The sequence below is a fragment of the Amborella trichopoda genome, chromosome 10 (genome assembly GCF_054954075.1).
Source record: "Amborella trichopoda isolate Santa Cruz 75 chromosome 10, AtrichopodaSantaCruz75HAP2 v2.0, whole genome shotgun sequence".
In the NCBI taxonomy this organism is placed as follows: Eukaryota; Viridiplantae; Streptophyta; class Magnoliopsida; order Amborellales; family Amborellaceae; genus Amborella; species Amborella trichopoda.
The window spans coordinates 12,806,471-12,834,287 of NC_142345.1; the positions used below are offsets into that span (position 1 = coordinate 12,806,471).

Sequence of the window (27,817 nt, forward strand, 5' to 3'; positions counted from 1 at the left end):
TTCTTTCGTGAGGCGAATGAGGAGGCAGATGCCTTAGCCAAAAGAGGAGCAAACTCCACTTCTCTGTTTGTTAATTTTTTATAATGCTTCCTCTTCTTTACTTCTTGTATATCTTGTATTTTGTAACTCTTTTAGATTTAATGAAAACGTTGTGTCAATTTCAAAAAAAGATGGTTCATTCTTAGGGATTTGAAGAAAAACAAGCAAAATATTACAGCAAATTTGGTTTTTATGGGAGAGGTGATTGGCCTTCGAAAAGGAGCATACCACACAAATTTTGATTTTTCAGAGAGATTGTTCCATTTCTCAAGGTCCAAAGCTGATTTTGATGAGAAGGAAAAACATTGATGCCGTGATTCTATTCAAAGGGTTTTGGATGAGAGCAAAAGAGTTTATCTTCCATGTTTTCATTTCTAAAAGAGAAGTTTCCTTTCTTCCTCTAGCATTTAGGGAACGAAAAATCCGACATAATTTTCATAAGGAGACGTAAGACATCTCCACATTGGGTATTTTTCTTTCAAATAGCCCTAAAAGCCTTACCAGATTCAGACCATTTCCATTAGGACACGATTTCTATGAGTCCATGTAGAAATGAGTCACATCTTAAAAATCTATTTTTGAGATAGACTTTTTACTTAATTTTAAATACATGTAATTTCTGAAATGGAGATCATGAATATGAAAAAATAAATAAATTTTGAAAATTAGAAATAATAATTCTATTAAGAAAATATATGAACCACCTATTTGCATCCATCTTTAAGATGGATGTTTATACCTTGGAACCGCAAATTGTAGTAATGTAGTCCAGCCTGAAACAACTTTCTTTCCATTATTTTCTCTTTAAAAATCCCGCTGATTCAAACCCATTCATTCTTTGGGGGAACAACCCATTCCTAATTATCTCTCATTAGAGGTCCAATCCATTTCATGTTTTGGAGAAAAACCCCAAGGTCATTTTTCTCTTATTGCAAGAAAACCCAAAGTAACAAGCGTGCCCCAAAAGCTCAAAAATGAGAAAACATAACAAATTCATTTTTCTGTTAAATTCGCAACTATGGGGATCCAATTCCTGGTATTAGGAAAAGGATTCATCGCCCATCAGTGGATGAATCCTTATATGAAAGATATGGGGAGAGAGGTTGTTAGGTGAGTGTGGCCATGAAAGGCCAGTGCTTGTAAAATAAAATGATATCATGGAACATGAACTCAGTGGGAGTGTGGTCCCTTGTGGATCATACTATGCAAATGATGTTTGCTGATACCAGACTGAGCTTGACGAGCTAGGCCAATCGGTTGGAAAAAACCTATATTACCTGGGAAACGAAAACTATTCGATAAGGGTTCTAATAGGTCATCCCTTGATGATGTCGAAGTATGTGATATCGGACTGAGCTTGAAAAGCTAGACCAGTTGATTGGAAAAAACCTATATTACCTGGGTAATGAAAACTATCTGATAAGGGTTCTAATAGGTCATCTCTTGATGAAGTCGGAGTATGCCGGGATGAGTGAGCCTAGGGACTGTATTACCCTTGTGTGTGATGGTGACCTTCAGAGACAGGAGCCAAAGCCTCGTTCTTGAGTCATCACATAGCATGCATAATGATAGCAATTTCATAAAAACAAATCACCTTTTGGGGTGAAGCTTATACATGTGCGAGAGATACCCCTATGTGCCATAAGAGCTGTGGTCGCATCCGGTCAATGTGACCTTGGTATGTCTCTAGGGGATAAAGGTTCTAGCACCTTCCATAATGTTGATGGCCCATCTATGGAATGGAGGGCTCAAATCTCTCACCCTACAAGTCACCCAAGATCAATGGTTCATATTCAATCTCATAAGAAGAGGCAAGCAAAAGAAAAGCCTAATAAATCCTAATCTTGTTCAAAGCCTATAAAAACGAATTGTCTTTATCCAAAATCTCTATACCTTATCTTTCTATCTCTTAAGAAAGAGATTGTCTCTACCCAAAATCTATGCACCTTATCTTTCTATCTCTCTCTCTCTCTTAAGAAAGTTTCTTTCTCTCTCATGAAAGCTCAAAGGGGGCATGCCCCACTCTCTCTCATCTTTGAAATCTCTCTCTCTCCCACATTGTGAAAGAACATAAGGGGTTAAGGCTTTTGAGAGTTGTCATCTCTCTCATGGTGTCTTTCATGATCTCACATCTCTCATTGGGGTTTTAGACTACAAGGTTGTGACGGAAAAAAGATGTATTTCTCTCAAAGTAGGTTTGCTAAGGGGATTCATCTAAGGGTTTGAGATTTGTAATAAATGAGTTCATAGTTCTATTAGAGGTTTTGGCTTAAACTTGTTTTCTTGGTTGAGATTGAAGGTTGATCGTTGATCCCGCGTCATTGGATGTTGGTGACTCGGTGTGTGAGATGTAATAAGCCCGATTGAGGTAATCTCCGACACTCTCTTTTTATTTCTTATCATATTTAATTATATTGTCTTTATATTCTCAAGCATAAGAATTGTGGATATTTTCTTTGTTTAAAAAAAATTGGTTTAATGGCATCCTGGTTTTTAAGATTTTGGATTTGTTAATTTTATTTTCTTTGAAGCAAAAGTTATTGTAATAAAAGTATTTGTAAATGATCTTTGCTAAAAGAAAAGAAAATGAATGAAAAAAAGAAAAATAAAAAGTACATGCCCCTACAAGATCGCATTAATCTTTCTTTCAGAGGCATGGATGAAGCTGGTTGAGAGAAAGGACTTAAAGATAATGGGTGCAGTAGGAGAGAGACTTGATGTATGGGAGCAGCAGGTTGAGAGAGATTTCGATGAACGGGGTGGAGGGAAGGCAGTAAAAGAGAGTTCATGCCTATACGACTTGAACATTTTTGGAAAGGGTTTTAGGCCTGTGCACAAAAGGCTTTTTATCTTGCGATCTAAAATGCAGGCGGTTGTCGACATTCTACAAGATATTTACATGACGATACAAATATATTTCATTTTTTACCTGAACGTGTGGTTCACCAGTTCGCCGGGTAGCATCTCATCTGCTTGATAGCTATTTGCAATTTGACGGCTTAGGATTGGGGTCCTATTCGTTTCGTTTGGGGTGAGTGACGGTCTCACGGGATCATTACCTGGAAGACCACAACAATGGGTTGGGATCGTTTCACACAAAACTCCTTTGGGCAACTATGAAACGATTGGGGTACCCAGGTTACTCTGCAACATTTTAGCCTTTTAGGGCATGTTTGATAGCAATCAAATTTCTTGATATTCCAAAATAATATAGAATCGAATATGATTTTAATTATAAAAGTTGGTGGACACGTTTGAAAGGCTTAAATCGTAGTAGTTGGTGGACATTTATATCTAAATAACTATCCAATATTTGAATTTCTAAAAATTCAACTCGAAGTTGAATTTTATAAGAAACAAGTTTATACAAGGATGCTACCTTAAAATGTAGAACTACTGATGCCCCTCAAAAATCCATCGAAAAAGGAAGTTTTAATATTAAAAAACCTTTTGATAGATCATCTCAACGTCGAGATGTATGACTATAAAAAATAAAAAAAATTTAAACCTCAAAAATAGTACATTTTACAACGTATTATCTACATCGTCCATTTTCAAGATTTTAATATGTTTATAAATCTACTTGATTTTAACTATTTTTTAAATTCAAAATTTTAGATTTTTAGATAAACGTAAGAACATCAAAACTATATACCACGACAAAATTTGAAGGTGCACCTTACGGAGATGCATCTGTATGCAACCTGCACCCTTTTGTGAGATTCAGGATTTAGATTCTCACTCGCTTTCTCTCACCTCGCCCTTTCTTCACACCCAAGACACCCCTCTCTCTCTCTACAAGCCCTTTCAGCCACTAAGAACACAATTCGTGGGCGTGAAGCTTTTTGGCGCTGCAAGATGCATTTCTTCAAAACTCTCTCACTTGGATAAAAAGCCCCTTATCAATCCATTAGACTCTGAATTTCTATTTTAGTTTCATAGTAAAGAAAAGGAATATGAGGAACACATGTCAAAGCATAATTTTGATTAGAGTCGCATCCTAAGGAATCGCAAGAGAAATTCCTCAGTTTTAGTTGAAAGGGCGAATATCCTCCCTTAACTAGAAAGAACAGAAGAATTTAGAGGAGAACCATTCCAGGGGTTTGCAGATGGGTCATAGCCTACATCAGATATCTCTCTCTTTCCTTACAGCTCCATACTTCCATCGACAACCAACAGTGGAGATTTTGTAAGGCCGCCCTAAAGCCCAGTACACCGGACCATCAGAATCCTTGCTCCAAAAAACTCCTGGGCATAGGATTGACAGCCATTGGAACATTAGAGGCATCCTTAGGAACTTGTGTGTGTTTATGAGATGCCATTTGCTAATGGAACTGATTTCACCATGCAGAGAGAGAGAGAAACGGGGAAAATGAGGGATAAATGAGAAAGAGAGAGATTTTGGGCAGCCATCAAGCCCTTTTTTGAGAAAGCGGGTTGGGGTACGAGTATAAAAAGAGCTAAGGAATAAAATATCAAAATACCACCATGTGAGGGACTCTATGATCATTACTCTTTCTAACTTAAATAATGATCATTACTCAGAACTTAGTATTGTGGATGATCATAAATAAGCATTTTATTGATCACCCACCAAATTGGTACATTATAACATTGATAAGCATTGGATTATTACAGGCATCATATGTGAACATGTTACTTGAGGTGGGGCTGCCACTCACTACGTGATTATAGATTGATAAATTTGTTAGGTAACTTGGCAGAGATTATTATACATGGATTCATCTCGTAAGTTTATAAGATTTTTTAGCTCTCACAACAGCACAATCCTTAAACCCAACTCATGGGAATTTAATTCTATGTTTTTAACCTTGTAGAAAATTGCAACATAACACAAATAGGCTCCTCGAACTCCTCCAGTAACATAGAATTTCATGGAGCTCCTCCAACAACATACAATTTGTGAATGCATTTCATTTATCATTTGTGTTTTAATCATGAATCTATATCATTCGATGTTGATCAAAACATTGTTAAGTGCATTTGCAAACTACATTTTTTCATGATGAGAAACTTGCTTTCAAACAAAATGAATTCACAATTTTGAAATAATTAGAATCAAAGTCTTGCACAGATAGAATCGCAATGTTGTATAGCTAAGAATCACAAAGCCTGCGATATAAAATATTGATTTCAGGCATCCAAGAACCAAGATTCATATACTAAATTGAATCTCATTTCGAGAAACTTAAAAACATGATTCCTTTCTTCCATGATCAAGTTTCATCATGGAAAACACATAATCAAGATTTTGAAACGGAGTCACCACCTCAGTTGGTTATTCGGGGTACTATAAGCTGAACTTTAACAATGAATAGCTTGTGAAACAAACTTATGGGCGAAACCCCTTTCTAGTTAATATTTGCAGCCAAGTTGCTTTTTGCCAAGTGATGCAATAAAGGGCAAGAATGTTTTTTGGGTACTCAAAACTATGAAAAACCAAAGAGGCACCCATGTCCACACCTTAATTTCATCCTACGGTGAAATCCTATCCTACTCGCACCTTTATAACCAGGTCAGAATTAGCCAGCATAATGGCGATTACGTTCGTCACTTGGGTTTTGTAAATCATGCTTTGCACTTGGGGCCCTAAATTGAGTTGCATTGGAAGTGACTCTTGAGATTACCATGGCAGGGAAGCAAGATTGAAATGCCTTCTCTTTCTCTCTCCAATACACTGTGGACACCCAAGTGCTGTAATTACCATCTAGATTATGCAGGTGCTTCACATATGGATGGTTTGGTAGATACAAAAAATATTACAGGGAACAGGATGCAGAACTACAGCACCAGATCATAATGAGCTCACAAACTAACAAAGGAAAACTAAATGGAGCTTGTTTCTCACCCCCAAGATGCAGCCATGAGATTTAAATTTGGATATCATTGAATTATCAATCATTGACTGGAACAGGATGCAGAACTACAGCACCAGATCCATACTGACCTGAGAAGCTAACAAAGGAAAACTAAATGGAGCTTGTTTCTCAGCCCCAAGACGCAGTCCCGAGATTTAGATTTAGAAATCATTGAATTATAATTCATTAACTCTGCTAAACACATACAAAATCCAGCCGAAGATTTGATCACATCAACTAAGCACTAGACTCGCGAGCTTCAGCAGCATAAATTTCAGAATCAACAGTTGCTATGAGTTGTTGAATCAAATGTTTGGCAACAGAAACCATGTCAATGATAATGCTGGGGTCGAGGCCTGCTCCCCCTCGCTTGGTGAGCCCACAGACGTCTCCTTGCCTGTTCACAGACATCGAAACTGCCGAGCTCATTTGTGATTCTTCTTCTATAGTCGCATCAACAACGTAATGCCTCCCAACCTGAGGAAACAACTCATGTTAGAGAGAGAGACATATGCCTACCAAACTGAGAACCACCGTGTGTGTGCGTGTGTGGGAGAGAGAGAGATAGAGAGACTGCTGAATCCCCACCTGTGGAACGCCTTGAGAGCAAGAAAGCAAGACTGCAATGCTTCCAAACCTAAGGAATGGTTGTATGCGTGTGTGTGCATGAGAGAGAGAGATATATTCGTTTGATAGGTAAAACAAGCTGGATTTAAACCAGGGAAGAGAGTAGGGGGTGCATTATAAAGGAAGACAAATTCTACTAAACAAGAGCTCCACCAACAGCGAGAGAGAGAGAGAGAGAGATAAGTCTATGACAAGAAAGTAGGAAATAGTGAGTATTTAACAAGTGGTCCACGAGATAACTCTATGACAAGAAAGTACGAAATAGTGAGTATTTAACAATTGGGCCATTAACTAGGAATTTAGCAATCACCTTAGTAAGAGTCACGATGATGGGAACCTTCGATGAGTCTAAACGAGTGAACTCATCATCGCTGATGTCAATCTCAGGTTCCTCTTCTGCAGAGGTGCCAGGCATTGCTTCAACTTTTGGTATGCCTGTATTGCTCAAGGCAGCCTATTAAAAGAAATGAACATAGTCCTATATCAGAAAATGCAATTGGAAATAATCTTTGTCGAAAAAATACTAATATGGGCACTAAACTTTTGATTATTGATGGAAGCACACAAGGAAAAGAGAAAAAAAAAAAAAAAGCATATTTTTATTCAAATACACTTGGCCTCAATAGGCTCTTACAACTATCAATTTTCTCTCTCTAGAACTCTGTGGAACAATGGCCTCTCTGTTCGTCTCTCTCTCTAATGTACAATGGCATCTCTCTCTCCCTCTCTCTCTCTTTCTCTCTCTCAACTTTCTCTCGTCTACATATACCTCTACCAGGACTTCATGTGACTATTAACTACATATCCCCTAAAAAACATAATCCTAACTTACCTTGCAAGTTAAGTTCTTTCCAATCTTGCTAATACCCAAAAATCAAGATATTCCAAAACAACGTAATATATTCTAGAACTCAATTGATTTTGATTGGATACTTCCCAAAACTCAATAGACTACACATACCTCCTAATTCCATACAAAAATCCCACCTAATTTTCCTATTCAAATAAAGACAACTTGGTAATGTACCATTTTAACACCCTCCTTCATTGCCAAGTAGTTCCAAGTTCCAACATCTTTTATAACCAAGGCTTTGCTTGAACCTATCTTTTTATCATTCTATGATTTGGTGAAGATATCAACCACCTGTTCATTGCTTGGCAGGTATATCAAGTCAACCTCCTCACTTGACACCTTCTCATGAACAAAGTGATTGTCCACCTCAATGTGCTTTGACTAGATTTCATAATAACATGATTGAATTGTTGTTGCTACGAATTGGGACTGTGTTGGCCATAACCTCTCCAAACTCTTTGGGTAACTAGGTCAACCACCCAGCATTGCTCCTCTATGTTCTACTTTTGTGAATGATAATGCTACGTCAGTTGCTTCTTGCTTGTGCATAATACCCTTCCAAATCACAAACTAAAATTGTATCTGGATGTCAAGCAATGGTTGGTCGCCTACCCAATTTGCATCACAGTGACCTACTAGCTTGATAGGAATTTTTTGCTCCTAGAGCACTGCCCCAACAATGATGGTCTTCACATACCTCAATATCAGTTTCACTACATCCATATATGGCTTCCTTTGCTCTTGCTTGGACTGACTTATGATCCCAAGTAGATAAGCTAAATCTGGTCAGCTTTTAGTCAACTACATCGGGCTACTTACCATCTCTCTAATGGCCCGTTATTATCTATGAGATCCACAACATTTTTTGACAACTTGTGGTTTACATGGGCATTCGGCCTTAATTTTGCATAGCACTTTTTGACAACCTGAATTTTGATAGTACTGCCCCATTCATTTCTTGTAATTTCAAATCCAAGAAAATATTCAAGTTCTCCCAAATCTTTGGTAGAGAAAATCCTTTATTCTTTCAAGTTCTTAGGTTGTTGCCTGTAATGATTAGATCAAAATAAAATGAATGCCTTGTAAAGAGAACAAATCCTTGTAATAGAAAAAACTCGCATTAACTTGTCAAGCCATGCTCTAGGTGTTTGTTGCAAGCAATATAGAACTTTCTTTAATTAGCACACATATGGAGACTTAACATGGTTTTCATACTCCTTACACTAATGCATATAAACTCTGTCACTCTCTCCATCCAAGAAGGCATTTTTCATGTGCATCTTATGGAGCCTCCAATCCTTTACTGCAGCCAAGGCGAATATCACACACACTTTGAATCTTTGCAATTGAGCTAAATGTCCGCTCATATCCCCATATGTTTGAGAAAACCTTTTAGCCACCAACCACGCTTATAACACAAACTACTCCATTGGATTAACGTTTTATTTTGTAACTTGCAACCAGTTGCTTTCTATCCTTCTCGCACAAGAACCAAGTCCCTCATTTGGTTCTATGAAAGTGCACTCATCTCTTGTTCCATGGCATGTTTGCCACATTGGATTGCCCGCTACTTCTTAAAAGCTCTTTGGTTCCTGCTCATTTATGGAATGCATGATGCATAATTGATATTAACCGGGTAATTCAACATTTGTGGACAATGCTTAATCCATTCATGAGTCAAAAACTTGAGAGCGCAACTTCCTTTTCTTTTGATGATCTGGGAATGGACGGGTTCAAGGGAGACTCTAAATCCTCAATGGGTGTCAAATACCCCTTTACTTCTCCAACTTCATCTAAAGCTTGATGCCATTGTGCCTGCTCATCAAACTTCACATCTCTACTTTCGTGGGTCCAGATGTACAGGATCAATGCATCAGTATGCTTTCTTTCCAATGAATACCCAACGAAAATGTACTTTATAGCTTTGCCATCAAGTTTTTCACAATCCTCATCACCATGCTCGCATAGGTTATACGCCAACAACATGAAGATGTGCATAAACGGATTTCTTATTATAGAGAAGCAGATATAGCACCTTCATTCCTTCTCTTAACATCATGTGACTGAGTACATATTACCTCAAACCAACATACTTTCAGCAAGTTCCTTCAATTCACAAGATTGTATGAGTGACTTATGTGATATGTCGACTCTTCCTCTCATCAATCCCATTTTGTTGAGCCGTCCCAACACACGTTAGCTAACTCTTGATCCCATTCTTTTTAAGAAATTATCAAATTCCTAACAAAAACCTTTCCACTATCATCTGTCCTGAAATCTTATCTTTAATAGAATCCATTCTCTATTAGTGTTTCAAATTCTTTTAAGTACCCAATTATTCCATTTTATTTCGCATTAAGTAAATCCATGTGTACATGAAATAATCTTCAATGAAAATAACATAATACCCTATGTGTCTGCGTGATTCCACTGGACTTGGACCCAGTCAACACCATGGACAATCTACAATAGGTACTTTACACTGTGGTGGACTTGACAAATCGAAGTTTTATGGCCTTTACAAATGCACATGCATTGCAATGTGATTCGCATCAAATTGAATCAAGGGGCATTCCAGTAACTGGCCTCTTCCTTGCCATATCTCTTAGCCTAGGAAGATTGTAATGACCTAATGTATTTTTCCATAAGTAGGTAAATCCATGTTCATAGCAAATATTATGACCTACTCTTTTTGCACGAGCGACAATTCTCCATCTTCGATTGACAGGAATTCAGAACCTCTTTCACCAATAACAACATGGATGCCTAATCTGACGATTGCCTAGAGATTTTTTTCTAAATTTCAGAACATGGACATTTGAAAGATTGGTGATATTTCATTGGCCACTTGCAATGTAATATTTACTGTTACCTTTTACATCAAGCGTGGTATTGTCCCCTGTCATGACACTTAACAAGTCATACAATGGTTCTTTGGTGGTGAAGAGATCGCATTGTGGTGCCATATGGCTTAAACATGTTGAATCTATGTACAATTGGTCTTTGCTCTCATATGCATCAATGATACAAAGTTCCTCCTGTTTTCTCCACACAAGCTTCTTTTTCCTCAAGTTTTCCCTTGATAACATAATTTCATTGGATATGCCAACAATCTTTGGCGTGATCTCCAACTTCCCCACAAGTATAGCTGGAACGTTTCCTTAATCTAAAGGCATTATGAGGCTTGCCTTGCTCATTATTATGATGTTGCAGTTGTGACCCTTTATTATTTAAGGACCCTTCCCAAACACTGTAACCTCTTATACCATAAGATTTCCCACGAGTGTTAGTAAATAAGGCCTCTTTCAGGTACCCTATCTTCTTCGAATTATTGTTTGACCCCAAATTTCAATGAGTGCTTCCTCTTGAACAATAGGCTTATGGCATTCCATGGATGGCCCGGATTTTTTAATGAAAACCCTGATGGCATCAAACACGGTCCTTAGGTTTTCCAAGATAATTGCAACTTAGGTGTCATTCTACATCTTAACACATATCCGTCCCAATTGATCTCAAAGATCCTTCACTTTACAAGAAAATTCAGCAATTGAGTCATTGTGTAGACCTACTTCTAAGAAGTCCTTTCTTGCACCACTTCACATTGGCCAACTGAAACCAGGCTACTTTCATCATTCTACATCCCTCAAATGAATAATATATCTGATCCACATGAAATTTCGATTGTGCATAGAGCCTTGCCATTCTGCTTTTTCCATGTCATGAACTATCTTGGGCAGTGGGTCTAGGATCTATCTCATCAACTACATCCCATAGGCCTTGCCCTATTAAGTAGTGCTTCAGCCACACCTTCCAATTTTCATATTTCTTGTTAGTGAGGATTTATAAAACTATAGCAATTCATGCTTCAGTTTTCTATCATGGAATTTGGGGCTAAATGTAGTCCACTGAGTTGTGGAAAGCATCTAATTAAAAATCAATTAGTTTCTATTTCTAAAATATATTAGGTTTTAGAATGTCTTTTTGGCTTTAGGTATTAACCAAATTGGAAAGAACTTAACTTGAAAGCCAAGCTAGGATATAATCTTTGGAGTTTATTGAGTCTATGAATAGTTAGAGGTCATGTAAACTCTTGGTAGAGGCATATGTGAGCAAGAGAAATAGTTTGAGGAAGTGTGAGAGAGGCTATCATGTCTGGTTAGAGACAAAACATTGAGTTATAGAGTTCTAGAGAGAAAATTGAGAGTTGTAAAGAGCCCATCTTCCAACCCAGATCACCAAAAGGCTCGTTTTCTTCCTTTTGTGGTTTTACTAAATTCGAATATCGTCTAATCTCATCCTTAATAGCTTCAGGAACTTTTTTACAAGAAGCAGCATTCAAACCTTTTTACAATAAGCAACATTCCCTTTAAGATTAGCTAGGTGTTTCTTGAATTAGTCAATACCCCCATTGGTATCTTTTTCACAAAAATTACACCTTATACAATTTTTATCATTTGGTTTCAGGTTATACCTACACTTCCAACCTGGATCACCACTTCTAAAAGAACCAGAAATAGACTTATCCAAATGACAAGGCTTTTTGTTCTTGTTTGTGTTTTACCGAACTCATATATTGCTTAATCTCCTCTCTAATAGCTTCAGGTACATTTTTACAAGAGGCAACATTCTACCTAATACCGGTAACATATTTTTTGAACTGCTTTATACCCCCATTAGTATTTTTTTGCATTAATTACAACTTATACTATTTTTAACATTTGGATTTGTGCTATAAGTATATCCAACCCGGATCATCACTTCTAGAAGAACCCTAAAAAGACATTGAAATAACAAATAAAATCTAAAATATGAAGATTTTTCACTAAACCTTTTTGCTCGATCTTCTATCTTCAATGTTTGAGATGTTTCTCAATCTCAAATACTTCCCAAGGGCCCTCTAATAAGACTTAAAAAAATCATCAAAAGCAAATCCAAACAAAAAAGATGATGTTTCATCGATTTTTCAAAACTCTGAAATACCCGATCAATCTCTTAGAAACAATGTTTTAAAAAACAAACTACCCAGCACTAAGGAGGCCGCAAAGGCAATCCAGAAGGCCTGGTGCATCGCCTAGGCCTAGGCACCAAAAAACACGGAATCCCTGGGCGACCACCCAGGGTCTACACCCTGCCCAGGGGCGAAAAAGCCACTCATTGGGGCATTTGTGTTTTTTTTTTTTTAATAGTAAAGGGCGAAAATTGTGGGTTTTAGGTTCATTTGAAACCTAAAACACATTACAGCCTATTTTAGAGAGAGAAAACTCCCAAAAAACTAGTTTTTGGTAATTTCTATAGGATCGAAGGGCTTCTCAAAGTTGAGAGATTGATCAAAACATCACTTATTGATATTGGATTTAATTTTGGATGTTTTATAAATCTATTAGATGGTTTTTTAGAAGATTTTGAGTCCTTAGAAACATTTTAGAGGTAGAAGTTTGAAGATCGAGCAATCAAAGTAAGTGATTTTTTTTATTGCTTATATATAAATTTTATTATTTTTAGATGTCTTCTTCGGGATCTAATCGAAATAGTGATCTGGGTTGAAAATATGATTACAACCCAAATCCTTTGAATAAAAATTACATAAGATGCAAGTTTTGTGAAAAGGATACAAAAGGGGGGATAAACCGGTTCAAGAAACATCTTGTCGGTGTCAGGAGAGATCTTGCCCCGGGTAAAAAAACTCATGATATTGTTAAAGAGGAAATAAACAATTTTTTGAGTCGTGTAAAAATGAAAATTGATGAGAGACGTGCCTCCATAATAGAGATTAGGTCTGGGGTTCGGGTCAGTTATGAAGATGATGACAGTCATGAGGACGGGGAGGGATGTCAAGAGGTAGAACAATCCATTATTAGGGAGAATGGAAAGGGAGTTGTAATTGCTTTTGGGAGTTCGGTGCCTAATAAGCCTTGGGTTAGAAGCCCTATGGATTGTTTTGTCACAGTCTGACCCTAACGTTGCAAAAGAGAAAACAAACAACCAAACCACCATTGAAAATAGAATCCAGAAGGAAGAGAGAGATAGAGTTGTTTTTTTGTTGCTACATGGTTTTATGAGGCAAGCATTCCTTTCAATAATGCTCGCCTAAGCAGCTTCTACGCCTTGGTAGAGGCAATTGGCCAATTTGGGCCTCGGATGAAACCCCCAACCCTATATAAGCTTTCAGAGCATCTTTTGAAAAAAGCGGTGAGCATCAAGAAAGATGTTGAAGTTCAGAAGGATACATGGGCTCAATATGGAGTTTCTATTATGAATGATGCTTGGAGTGATAGGAAGAGAAGAAGTGAGATGAATTTGTTGGTGAATTGTCCTTTAGGGACGGTTTTTTTATGTCCATTGATGTCTCTGATCATATCCATGATGCCCCAAGTTATAGAGAAGGGAAGCAAGGAGGTAGGGGAGCAGCTTGTTCTACAAGTTGTCACAGACAATGCTGCTCCTAATATTGTTGCTGCTAATTTGTTGCGCATAACTTATCCTAGAATCTTTTGGACACCATGTGCAGCACATTACATAGACCTCATGCTTGAGGCTCTTGACGGTTTAAGCGAGATTTCAAGTGTAGTGAAGAAGGCAAAGTCAGTTACGAATTTCATTTATAGCCACACTCTCACCCTCAGCATGATGCGTAGGTTTACAAAGAAGAAAGAGATTATGAGGCCTGGGTCACGAGATTTGCAACCTGGTACTTATGCCTAGATAGCATACACTCGAGGAGAGTCTAGTTGAGGCGGACGTTTACCTCGGATGACTAGACAGCATGCAAGTGGTCCAAGGATCAGGTTGGGAAGGTGAGAGAAATTATCCTTTCTAAGGCTTTTTGGCAAAGGGTGAAGGGCGCTCTTAAGGTATTTTTTCATCTTATCAAAGTCGTTCGAATGGTTGATAGTGACAAGGCTTCTACGGGCTACATATATGAGCTATGGAGAGATGCAACAGAGAGAGCCCAAAATTTAGATGATGATGATGAGAACCGCTATTAGCCTTTTTTGGAGATTATTGATGAGAAGTGGGATAGGCAACTACATCGGCCATTGTATGCAGCTGGTTATTATTTGAACCCAGCTTTTTTTTTATGTTGATAAGGATATACACACAAATGACACAATTATGATTGGATTTAATAAGTGTGTAGATGTGCTAGTCCCTGATCCAGATATCCAGGATATTATATGTGTTGATGAGCTGATAAATTACAAGTGTGCATTAAAGTCTTTTGGGAGTCCACTGGCGCTGACGCAAAAGACCAAAATTGATCCAAGTAATAATATTCTTAAGTTCATCAAGTTCAAGTAATCAAGTTTCATTTCTATAATTCTATTATTTATTTATGATTTTATTCTATATCTTTGCAGCCAATTAGTGGAGCCAACATGGGTGTAGTGATCCAAATTTACAAAAATTGGCCATTCGGATCTTAAACCTAATCACTACCTCGTCCGGCAGTGAGCGGAATTGGAGTACTTTTGAAGGGGTAAGGGTAATTTGTATTAGTAATTTAGTACTTTAGTAGTTATTAGTTTTGATTGTTTTGTAGAATTACTATTATATATTTAATTATTTATATTAATTAGTTTCATTTGATTTTGTTAGATTCTTACAAAAAAAAAGAACAAACTTGAATCAAAGAGGCTCAATGACCTAGTCTATGTCAAGTATAATCAATTCTTGAATGACAATTTTGCAACGAGAGACCCCCTTTGATAAAAAAATATGGACAATGCTATGGAGTAGTTGGTTGATGATGATCAGGTCAAGAGGCATGAAGGATTGACATGGGATATGGTCATGGATGCTTCAAGGACATCAACCGACCCTCCTAAGGCCACTAGATCTTCTGCAAAGAGGACGAGGGTGGAGCAAGGGGAGGAAGCAGAGGCAGATTCAAAAGAGACAGAGAAGGATGACCATTATGTCGAGGAGGGGGATGATGACAATGATGATGGCATTGACTAGATGCATATGCAGCTGACCCTACTTTTTCTGATGATGAATGATGAATGCTTATTGAACTTTCAACATTGAAGACTCTTTTGAGTTTTTAAGTGTTTCTTTCATTTTTGTTTTCCTCCTCTTGGTTGTGTATTGTGTGGATAGTGGATTTGTGGTTCCATTGGTTTGGTATTTGGTAACTTTGGTAATTTGATTGGTAAATTTTAAGTTTTAACTATGTGTGGAATGTGGATTGTGGAGTGTGGACTATCAATCAAACTATGGATAATTCATAATTGGATACGGACTTATGGTCATGGTCTTATGGAGTGTGTGCTCCTATGTGTTGTGTAGTATACTTTTGAATTTTGATGTATCTTAAATCCATAATTCTTATGTTTTATACAGATATACTTATACTGTTAAAGACTATAAAGACATTTTTCTTTCTACTGGACCGCCTAGGTTTGGGTGCCCACTTAGGTGTTGGGTGGCCTGAACCCCCCAAGCCGCCTAGGACCCGCCTAGCACCTTTTGAAACGCATCTTAGAAATGTAAAAAAGTGATTATTTTTTAAAAAATATCCACTCTAAAGGTAAACAAAGCGGTTTAGCCGTTTTGGTCACACAATAACTTAAACCCGCCCCCTTTCCCCCTTGGGTAAAAAAGATGAAACTACCCCTCAATGAGGAGGATTTTCACCCATAAGTGGGGAGCTAGCCCTAGGCGGCCACCCAAGGTTGGGCACTGGGCAACCACCTAGGCAGGGTCCCAGGCGCTAGGCAGCTACCCAGGATGCTTGCCCAGACTTGAGCGATGCGCCCTGGCCTGACTAGGCGCTAGGCGGGCTGCTTTTCAAACATTGACCATGAGGATATCTGTGGCCATGGCATTTAGATATTCTTTCATAAAGCATGAGGGGCTTATGTTCTAGTTCATCCTCGCATTCAAGTCACAAGCTATGCTGATGAATCTGCAGATTAAAATAAATAAACTACCACATATGTGTTAATATTAGAATGAAAATAGGGAGAGCATGACATACCGCAAGCTTCAACAAAACCCTTAATATCAGACAGTGGATTGTTTGTTGTTTTCTTCTTAATGATGTTCAGATAAAAAAAGAAAGAAGATTCAAAATTTTGGGCCACTAATAACTTGGTTTAGCTCAGTGAGTGCTTCACAAAATTCTTTACAATTTCCCCAAGCAAATTAATGTGTAAGTACTACGAATATTTTTGTACGCATCTAAATTCCAAAATAAACAAACAAGCCAAAATAAACCGATGTCACAAACTAAAGGACAAGATGATGGCCAGATGAAAACTAGAAAAGATACATAATCAGAAGAGCAGTAAATTTTGTGAAGATGTACCCAAGAAATTTACCTTGATTGCAATACCCAATGCATCCAATAGATTCCCATCCGAACTAATAACAAGCCCGTCAATGTATAGATCCCAACACATCTTGCCCTCCACAATTTTCAAAGAAGAGAGATCGATTCCAGCACCTGAAATAAATCGATTGAGGATGATGTAATCCAGATCACCATAAATAAAGACCAACAGCTCCATCACATTAGATCCAGTCAAGACCCATGATTAGAACACAACCTAAGAAATGCAGGTAAGTGGTACATACCTGACCCACTTTTACCACCCAATAAACATCTCTCCAATGCAACTGAGAGCTCTGTTGAGAGTTCATCCCCTCCCCTACCCTACATACCAGACAACAATAAATTTAAATGATGAGAGGAATAAACTGAACTGCCCATATGTTACTAACTCAGCCTAATGCCGTGAGCCAACCTCATCAAAACGTGAGATCCTGGAAATCTGGATTCACGTTATACAAGCTTGTGGATTATGTCATTGTGAAATAATAATACCATGAAAACTCCAATAATATACAGTTTTAAATATAGAAGCATTAACAAGGTGTAATAGAGTACTGATCCAAAGTAATGGTATCGTTACAAACTAGAGAGGGGATATGATAAAAATAAGAAATAACTAAGTTACAATAGATATATCTTTTCCAATATGTGCATGATAGATAGAGTCCATTAGGAGTATAGCCACATTTCAAAAAAAATAGGTTATGAACTGCTAGCAAGGGGTGGAATCAAATACTCTCATGATATTGGTCAAAATAGTGAACAAAGATGGATCTTATAATGTGAAAATAGGGCAATGTGAATGTTTTCGTTTACCCATTTTGGGCATTTTATCCATCATAGGAAAGAGTAGGTTGGCCCAACAATGTCATCACTCTTCAGTCTTCACACAGCTTACAGCTCAACTCACCTCTTCGACATTACTGTAATAGAGTCAGAATTTCAACCAACATTTGCAAGACTTCAAACAAAACATAAAATCGGAAATTACAAATGTATCCCCTTAAACAAATACATGTCCCTCTTTCATATCATGTTGCCTTTCAATTCTCATAGAGTAATACGGGGGTTCTCTACCAACATCATGTGTTTTCACTTTTGAGAAACCGCGAGACATGAAATCTCCATAGAGAATACCAATTTATCTCATGGAAAAGAGTTTTCTTTTCAAATGAAAAGATATGCATAAAACATCAGTAAACAACTCAGACATCTGATTCATTTCATACATTTAAATATCAGTTCATAAGCTCTTTTTTCTCTTCTTTAGCTGTTTTTTTTTTCTTCGAAAAGTTGATTGTCTTAAATGGAGTTTAATAATCCACATAGTTTGAGACAGTGTTCCAAAACATGCCGGGCCGCACCTAGGCGCCCGAGGGGGTCTAGGCCGCCCAACACCTAGGCGGCCACCCAGAACCTGAGCAGCCAAGGTTCAAAAGGGGACACGGGGTGCTCAGTAATCCTGTTTTAGGTCCTAATTTTGTATAAAAGATGCATATTCATCCATATTTTATAATCCAAACAAAAAAAAAAAAACCAAAAATACCGTACCCGATGGGTATTTTTACACCTAGGCGGGTGCAGTCCCCTGACGCTTGCCCAGGTACCCCGGGCATCCGCCTAGACGGGTACTTGACCAGGCGCCTAAGGTCCCTAGGCGGGCGCCAAGGGACAACCCGCCAAGATCGTCCGCCCCAGCTGCCCTAGCCCGCCAAGGCGCTCGACGGACCGCTTTTTTAATCAATGGTTTGAGGACCAAGCACTACATCAAAATGTGTCTACCCAACTTAGTCTTTACACTTGTTACATTCCTTCATATAACTTTCACTAAATAGAATTCACATCCCTTTCATGGTATTCACTGCATAGCATTCACATTCACTAATTGAATATCATATAACATTCACTAAATAGCATTCATACTTGAGCATGCACAATTTCTGAAAAGTTCTGTCAATAGTGACCCAATCCCTGTAAAATGGGCGTAGCTTTCAATCTAGGCGGTTTTTCACGAAGCCAATAAGAGAAAAAGGTCGTTGGCAGTAAGAGAAGGGAGAAGGGAGTTGGCAATAAGAGAAGAAGGTCGTCATATTAGTACAACATACAGAGTATCAAACCAAATTTTAGCTCATTGTTCCTACCAATGGTTTAAAAATCAGTGAGTCGTAACAGACTCGCTCGAGTCGGCACTAGAATCGGTGACCCCATGCCGATTTTTGTGTAAAACCGAGAATCGCTCAGTTCTAGAGTAGAATCGCCGGTTTTGAGCAGTGAACCGCCCTCATGACATCATAAACCGACAGTTCTCGCCAGTATGATGTCACAAGATCTGTTGTGGCTGACGTCACCATGCTCCACGCGTGTGAATACATCTCGCATGTGTCGCACATGTGAATACATCTCGTGTGCGTCGCGCGTATGCAAAAATCTTACGCGCACCGCACGTGGTTCCCATCCCAGCATATCATTTGGAATAGCTGATCATTCAATTGTTTATATGCCCAAGGTATGTCCCACCTCTGCTCGATGTGGGACAATTCTCAATGCCCAACGTTGAGATGTTAAATCAATATATTGATTTATTATAGCATAATATGCTAAATGTGGTGCAACGGGAAGTTGGCTATCACGTTGGATTTCTATACAGGAGGTCTCAGGTTTGAACCTCCATGGTGTTAACCTTTTTCCTTTTGTCAAATGTCATAAAAAATAGTTTTTCTTTTGTCAAATAATCTCACAAAAAAAAACGTGTTTTACTTTTGTGTTTTATTTTTGTCTTAAATAATATCATAAAAAATAATATCAAGGAAGAAAATAATGTCATAAAAAAAAAAAAAAAAGCGTTCCATTTTTATCTTCTCAAAAAAATATAAGGCAAAAAATAATATCATCAAAAAAATTGAAGGAAAAAAATAATATAAATGAAGAAAATAATATCATGAAAAAAAATAAAGAGGAAGAAAATAATGTCATAAAAAAAGAAAAAAAAAAGCGTTTTATTTTTATCTTCCAAAAAAAAATAAAAGGAAAATAATATCATCAAAAAAATAAAAGGAAAAAATTGAAATAAAAGATAATACAACAAGCATTTCTTGTCAAAAAACAATTTATCTTCTAAAAAAAATAAAAGGAAGAAAATAATGTCATCAAAAAAATAAAAGGAAAAAATAAAATAAAAGATAATACAATAATTCAAGATTTTAGTGGCCATTTTTTCATCTATTTAATCCATTCTTTATTGTAGTCCATGCATCATTATATATTTTATCAATGATGATTCTATGATTTTTCTTGTATGTAATGCAAATTTAATGGTTAACATAAGTTCAAACAGAGAAATAACACCCTAATATTGGCAAATTGATGAAAAAAAAAATGAAATGATAATGTAGTACCCCTATTTCTTATTGGATTGTTAAAAAACAACATTTATAATGGATTTTAATAATTTTTTCGGATTTTTTTTACGGCTTAATCAGACCGATTCCGCCGATTCCCGATCCAAATCGCCGATTCACCGATCCAAGTGGGTTTTTGAGGTGCCCGATCCGTTTTTTAAACCACTGGTTCCTACTCTTTGCCAATGAATCATTCTTGGAATTTGCTTTTAAACGTAAGGCCCCTTATTGCTTCTCAATATAGGACTAGAATATTAACATGAAAACATTGTAGACTGTCCAGACTCCAGAGGATAAAATCAATCTAAAACTTGCCGAAAAAATTATCATGCAAACTAGAAGCTGACAACAATCACAATTTTATAGTAAGAACAAGAAAAATCTCACAATAAAGATTTCAGAATATGAATATAGACAAAGCAGGATGAGAAAAGACCCCCCAAAACTCACATTTCCTCTATCAACATTTACACATAAGTCGTTGTAACTTGATGTATACTATTCTCATTAAATGAACTTTCAATTACTTAAAAAAGGATATGAAAAGAAAAATGGAAATCATAAAGAAGACAAACTAAATTGAGGTGCAATATACTTTAACTAGCGTTTGCCAGAGGACAAACTAAATCATTCGATAATAGTTGCATATGTCAAATTTTTTTTTTCCCCGCTAAGTTCAAATAAGAAGTTACTAAAAGCAAATGGTAGGTTTGAATATAGGATGAAAATGTGCATGAAATATATACAAAACATCAAAGCATATCACAAGAACTCTTTCTTATAATATTTTTTGTGGATCTTTTTTCTCGACCTCGACTGTTTTTTTAAGGTCATTTAAAACATGCAACTATTACTTTGTCTCTCTTTCAATAAACTCCTAAAGTTAAAAAGTGTGGTTCTGTTACAGGCAGTGTTCTAACTATCGAACCGGTAAAGTTCCTGGGTCTGAGTAACCAGTAAATCGGCCGGCAATTCCCGACCGGTCCAAAAAGTGTTAGAAAAACAAAAAAATCCCAAATAATATGAAAAGTATATTTAAAGCATAATTAAACAAGCACATCCAAATGAAGTTGAAAAGTTGAGAAAGGATTTTAAAAAATCGATTTGTGCCCAAGGGTATTTCCAAAATTTTCCAAAAAGGAAGGGAAAATGTAAAAATAAGTATCCATGGCCAAAACACTATCCAGTCTTTGCCAATATGATAAAAACATTAAAAAATACATTACAAACAAATCCCTTATTTTATGGGGTTTTATATATTCTTTTTTTTTAAAAAAAAATAACAGGCCGGATCACTAAATCCGGATCGGCCCATGCCCGGATCCGGTTTGACCGGCAGGTTCCGAGTTGGAGAAGCCGAGTTTGTGAACAATGGTTACAGACTTTCAGCAAGTGCACTTTATCACTAAACGTAAACCATTTCTTATAACCAAGGAAGACATTGTTGCGCGACATTCCATATTTTAGAAAAGATAACAACGACATATCTATCAATCAGTATCTGTCTCCAAATGCAAAACAAGAAAATCTTCTAAGTAACTAAAATAAAGAAAATTTATAATGGTTGTTTTACTGCAAATGATATAATACCAATTAAAGCATTAATTTTTGCAAACCTCAAACATTGGTGCTGCCGTAGGACTACAATCAACAAAAATTGAAACTTTCCCACAATCATGTCGATATGAACTAGGCTTTCCAAGTTCAGCCTGCAATCACAATAAAATCATCTGAAGCCTTGAAACCAATTATCACTCAAAAAAAAAACTGGGATTGTATCTTCCATCCTAAAACATCTAAAAGAAGCAGTAAGTATTATGGGTAACAGATACGTTTTGATTTGTTAATGAAGCTCAGAGATTATTAGGAGTGAGTTTATTCCCATTCAGATTAAACCCATATCCACAATGGAAGGTTAACCATCATTTATCAGGTAAACCCTGTGGAAATTGAGAGGTATGAAGATACCTTCACACTAGCAATAACATCAGTTGAACCCATTCTGACTCTTGCAGAACCATTTGCCTGTCAAGAAGCTCACAGTTGTATCGAATTTAGAGATAAAGCTCAATAGAAGAAGCAATAAAAATAAGTTTCTTTGTGATGGAAGGAACCAGGAAAAATGCTAAGTTCCACTAACTATTCCTTATAGAAATGCACCTCAAAATGACTACTAATGTTAATGCATGTCAAAGACTTTAGATGATAAAATAAGCAAAAAAATTGCCAAAATCCACCTGAGGAATGACTCCAGTATCAATGGCAATTGATCTGTAATCTAATCTCCTACGACCATCACACCGAAGATCATCCGCAATCCCACCCTTTATGTAATTCTTCTCTCCAAGAGACAGACCCATCATGCCTACAAACAATAGCTAGCACTCATATACTAGCTAGCATTCATATACAAGATAAAACGACAATATACCAGAAGTACAGAAACCCGGCAAACTCCTCAGACGGTCAGACCATAACTATATGCCAATCAGTATCAATGAAAACTACAAGGAAATATGGTAAATAAATGGGCTCAACTTAGTGAGTGGAAAGAGGACAGATAAGGTAAAAGGAAAAAAGAAAACCTTTGGGGTCATAAAAGATATTATCACTCTTAGTTACAAGAACATATGACAGCATTTTGAAACTGGGTGATTAGGGCTCTGAGCCACCCAAGTCAATCAGACCTGGCGTGCTACCAAATCTGCTTCAGAAACCTTAAGACTCTCCTGAGTCTCACAGGTATGGACCGCAACTATGTTAATTTCACAGGAACTCAGCCAGGTTGTACAGCTAACTTGGGGACGGGACCCAGAAACTTTGACCCTGAGTCGGGGTTTGAATAAATGATTTATGAATATGCACCCTTCCAAAATAAAAAAATGAAGTCCTTTCCAAGTATACTCAGCAAGGAGAGCAGAATAACTCCATGTCTAAATGTCAATTGAACAACTAATACAATGCAAATATAAATAAAGTGACGATGTCTTAGGATACTCTACAAACAAATAGACCACAAAAATCTTAAATTTCTGTACTTGTCTTAACAAGAAACCACCAAAACTTCCTCTCTACTCCTCTAGCTTCATCACTTTCTACTCCAGCCTTTAATATATACTTTAAATAGAGCAACAATTGATAAAGAGAGAAAACATTTCTCATTATGATGCCATAGGAAACGACCTCCATATATTTGAATATCTTATACACATTTACTTATATGTTTCCTCCACTGAATATCTTCCTGAGATGGTTCTTTATAGTATCAAATCCAAATATACTTCATGCAAGACTAGTTGTTAATAATAAAAATTGACATTTTTAGATATTGATTTTCTTTTTATCAATCCAATATTTTAATCATGTCAAACCCCAGAAAAACTGCACGAATCACACACGCACCCACGTACAAATGCGAATGTACACACGCGCACAAACACACATGCACGCACATACACACGTGCGCACATGCATACACACGCAAGCGCTCACATGCGCGCACGCAGAACAAGCAAGAGAGAGAGAGAGAGATTATGATAACATGTAACAGTTTGTAAACTACAAGTAGGCACAATCTGAACAACCCCAGAACAAATTTGTCCAAGGAAACTATAACTTAATGGAAACATATGAAACATGATTAGAGTTCCCACTAAGGAGTCGAACTCAAGCCAGCAAATAACAAAAATCCCCAATTCTCCCTCTTAAAAATCTATTTCAAAATACTATAACTGTAATCTCTTGGGCTGAACAGAAACCCTTTCCTTAATAAATAGAAACCAAGCCAAACTTCAGTAACAAATCCATGGAGGATAATGCTTATACAGCAAAATTTGGGTTAATGCAATCTTATAGGTTATGAAATCTTATTCTCAAACAATAGAGATTTTCATAAAACAAGAACCCCAAGAAAGAAATGCCTGAATTATTAACAGCTGCAGAATTTATATCAAAAAATTTATTAAAGAAAGCACAATTCCAAAAAGTAAAGATTACATCATTGCATTTGATAAATGTAAGAAAGGAAATGTTATACAACAATTTCCACCATTCCCCTCCCAATTTCATCAATAAATCTAAAGAGATGAATACAAGTTGCATTCTATCCAATTTCACTCAAAAAACTCTTTTCAGTTGGGGGGTGGGGGCGGGGGGGGGAGGGGGGAGGGGGGGAACTATTTTTTGTGAAGCAAATGGAACAATGAGTAGTAGACCCTATTCTTCAAGAACCAATATGTGTTCTTTTCAGACTGCAAAACCCAAAAAAAGTGGATCGACCTTTGTATCTTTGATGATGAGATCCACTTTGTGCGAGAAATTGACTCGATCTTCCGTAAACTCAATGCTAAATGACATCTCCAAAAACCAACCTTGTAGTTCCTAAGGAACTATTCCAAATTCTCTCAAAAAAGAAAAACTTCGAAAGCAAAGACCTATTAGCTTGTGTCTATTTCTTCATTCTATCAAACTCACTCCACCATACAAAGACAACAAGCCATTTCGTTTCCTATCCATTTGGGTACTCAATTGTTTTTTGAGGCTGATACATCCAAATCTGTGGAGGACCACAATTTAGAATCAACAGAGACTCCGAGTCTAGCTGTTTCCCAAAACCCATCTAGAAACAAAACCCGGACTATGGGGTTAAAACTGAAGCTTACACATGATTGATACTTCAAAATGAGAGAATGATAACCCAGGTTTGGCTATACCTTATGCATAAAAATGGCTTCAACGTTCCTAGGTTTTTTGATATTACAAGTAGTAACATCGAAATTTGAAGAATAAGGAAGAAATCAAAGGGGTTTAGAGAGAAGAAGAAGAGAATATACCTATCTGAGTCCGCTTGCGTGAAGAAAGATTTTAGAATTGGTGTGTGATAAATAGGAAGATATCTTTCAGTTACCACACCAGCACTTTAAACCATTAAGCAAGAGACTCCACTGGAAGATCACAAATCCAAAACCCTAGACCAAAGGAAGGTCAAGGAGTTGCAAAGGTGCAGAAAGAGATGGGTTTAGGGCTCATTTGGTTCATGCATAACAGTTTGCATATGTAAAACAGTTTTCTGTAAACAGTTCCCTGTGCAAGAATTTTCCAATCCTATTTATTCCCATGTTTGGTTCTCACATGTCTGGAATTCATGTGTACCCAGTTTCTTATGTTTGGTAACCCATTGGTAAACTATCTCCCAAAATCTGGATTAATACCTACTTTTAACTGTTCTATAGCAATATAGATGATTTGATATCGACGTCCATCCAATTAAGATGTGGACTCTTCTCAAAAAAAAAAGGATGATTTTTCTTAAAACTTTCAATCTATATTATGCTTAAAAACACGGATGGTTTAGATCATAAGTTTGGTTCACTTTATTAAATAAAATATGGTGGTGCTATAAGGTGTAAGCCATGACTACAGATGCATTGAAAAGAGAAGAACGGTCCCCAAGCATCTAACGAGAATGGAAACCATGATTATTAACAAGAAACATGCCAACTAAGTTCAGCTTCCCTTTTCAAATATTACCAAAGTAACCTACATAGGATGGGGCCCCAACACCTCCCCCAAGAACAACAAGGATGACCTCGAACATACAGGATGAAAATATACTTCCTTCTGGTGCAAGCTATTAACAATATTCAAAATAGAATCTACGATGTCCTAGTCTGTGTGTGTGTATATATATATATATATATACCCATAACATCAGAATGTCAAAGCAATCAGTCACAAATCACAGGGAAGAGTGTGAACTTAATCTGAAACGAGTCACAAATCACAGGGAAGAGTGTGAACTTAATCTGAAACGCAAGTACATTACTTTTTCTATGGGAGTACATGATATCAATCAAAAGAAAATATTGAAAGTGAAATTTAACATAATAATTAAATTTCATCAGAAAGTTAGAGCATTTCAAACTCATCAATTTTTCAAACATCAAATATTGAGAGCATTTTGAACTCTCTGATAGGGCCTTCGCATCAAAACTCATCAAATTTTCAAACTTCAAAATTAATAAATTTTCTGAAATCCGTCAAATAAAAGAAATAAAATCAAGGCTAAAATTATCAGAAATCTCTCAAAAATAGAAAGACAGTAAACCAATTAGTTACCAAAATTTTCTCTGTAGAAAATGAGGATTTCACTGATATTGCTGAAAAAGATCAACTGCACTGAAATTTCAAAAGTGAAAGTTTTAAGGTATAAAATTCATAACCAAAGGGACATGAAATTGACCTGTAAGCTTTGGACCATAGGCTATGGCGAAGAAAACAGCGCTTGGAGCTTCAAAAAAATGACAGACTTGGAATGAGCTTTTCTTCCATAAATTGCAGAAACAATGGGAGTCGCTCTCTCTCTCTTGCTCTCTCTTTTTCTCTCTACTATAGGCTTCCGCATGGGTACTATATAGCGCAAATTTTTCTTCTATACAACAAAAAACCAGCAAGCAATAAAAAATAAAAAAAAGAAAAGAAAAACAGAAAAACAGAAAAAACACACAAAAAAGAAGCCCATACCCACATTTTTCTACTGAGAAAAGTGTGCTCCTATCCTCAATAAAATAAGTCAAAAATAAAAAAGTAACAAATTTCCATGGGAAATCATAGAAAAAAAAATGTTTGCATTAGTACTTAAAAAAATCAACACCATCTAAAGGAAAAAACCAGGAAAATCACAAGAATAAAACCTCATACCCTTGTTGAAGAAGATGAGGTAATTTCTATGAGGGTTCGTATGAGGGAAACGCTACTTTGGTGAAGAATCTTTACACTATGATGAACAAAAACCAGTAAAAAATAAAATAAAAGAACACCAGGCAAAAAAAACCTTACCTTGTTGAAGAAGATGAAATCTTGCGAATTGATCCTCGCTTGTGGGTTTGTGAGAGAGAGGACGCAACGGGTTGAGAGAGAGTAGCGAGGAACGCTTTGTGAGAGAGCAGTCGAGGAGAGTGAGAGAGTAGAGAGGGTTTTTGCGAGAGAGGCCCCTTCCCATTTGTTCGCCATTTTATTTTGGACACGGTTTCTATACGGCCAGCTCACATGATGTAGAAATGCGGGCTTTTGGCAATAAACATATTTTTTAAAATAATTTGATCTAATTTTTGGAGAATATATAATCTTTAATATATGAATAAAAAAATTGAAAATTAAAAATAATAATTATATCCCAAAAATATTTGAATCGTTAGTTACAATTGTTTATAAATAAAACACCTATTTGCATTCATCTTGGATGCTTGATCGAATATAGTAGAAATGCATACCAGCCCGAAACAATTTTCTTTTTATATTTATTTTTTGTTTGCGCTCCATAAACTCAAACGGAATCCTATTTCGGCCCGTGCGCATGATGCATTTCCGAGGAACATACTTCCCACCATGTGAGGTGGGAGTTTTGATTCTAAAACTTTGCTCTATGGCTTTACGTACGAACCTATAAGTTTATATTTTATACGAAAATTGTTTCCTATTACAAGCTTTCATACGAATCAAACGAGCCCTTAGGGTTTCGGTTACTTAGGTAGATCTTTGAGAGATATGGGTTGGAGAGAGAGAGACAGAGGAGAGGTTTTGGAGGGTTTTGGCAAGGTGAACGGACAGTCACGTTCCAGGAACGGGTGTGGGGTTTGTTGCCGCCCTTTGCAACGTCCCACGTTCGATTCACGCCTCTCATTTA

The 27,817-nt window shown here is 36.9% G+C and overlaps 1 protein-coding gene across 6 annotated transcripts; it reads right to left on the reverse strand.

Annotated features, from left to right (window-relative positions):
• Positions 1-5,924: 5,924 nt before the first annotated feature.
• On the reverse strand, positions 5,925-27,159 carry LOC18438727 (3'-5'-exoribonuclease family protein). 6 transcript variants are annotated; one of them, XM_088850093.1, is made up of 9 exons: positions 26,971-27,119; positions 26,375-26,422; positions 22,371-22,498; positions 22,102-22,158; positions 21,750-21,842; positions 16,978-17,056; positions 16,722-16,846; positions 6,856-6,999; positions 5,925-6,395 (listed from the first exon to the last, which is right to left on the reverse strand). In XM_088850093.1, the coding sequence occupies exons 3-9, from the start codon at positions 22,494-22,496 to the stop codon at positions 6,156-6,158; spliced, it is 864 nt and encodes a 287-aa protein (XP_088706219.1). In that variant the 5' UTR covers positions 22,497-22,498; positions 26,375-26,422; positions 26,971-27,119; the 3' UTR covers positions 5,925-6,155. The 6 variants fall into 6 exon arrangements, with proteins under 6 accessions (XP_088706219.1, XP_006848982.3, XP_088706220.1 ...); XM_006848919.4 differs by lacking the exon at positions 26,375-26,422; XM_088850094.1 differs by lacking the exons at positions 22,371-22,498; positions 26,375-26,422.
• Between the last annotated feature and the right edge of the window lie 658 nt (positions 27,160-27,817).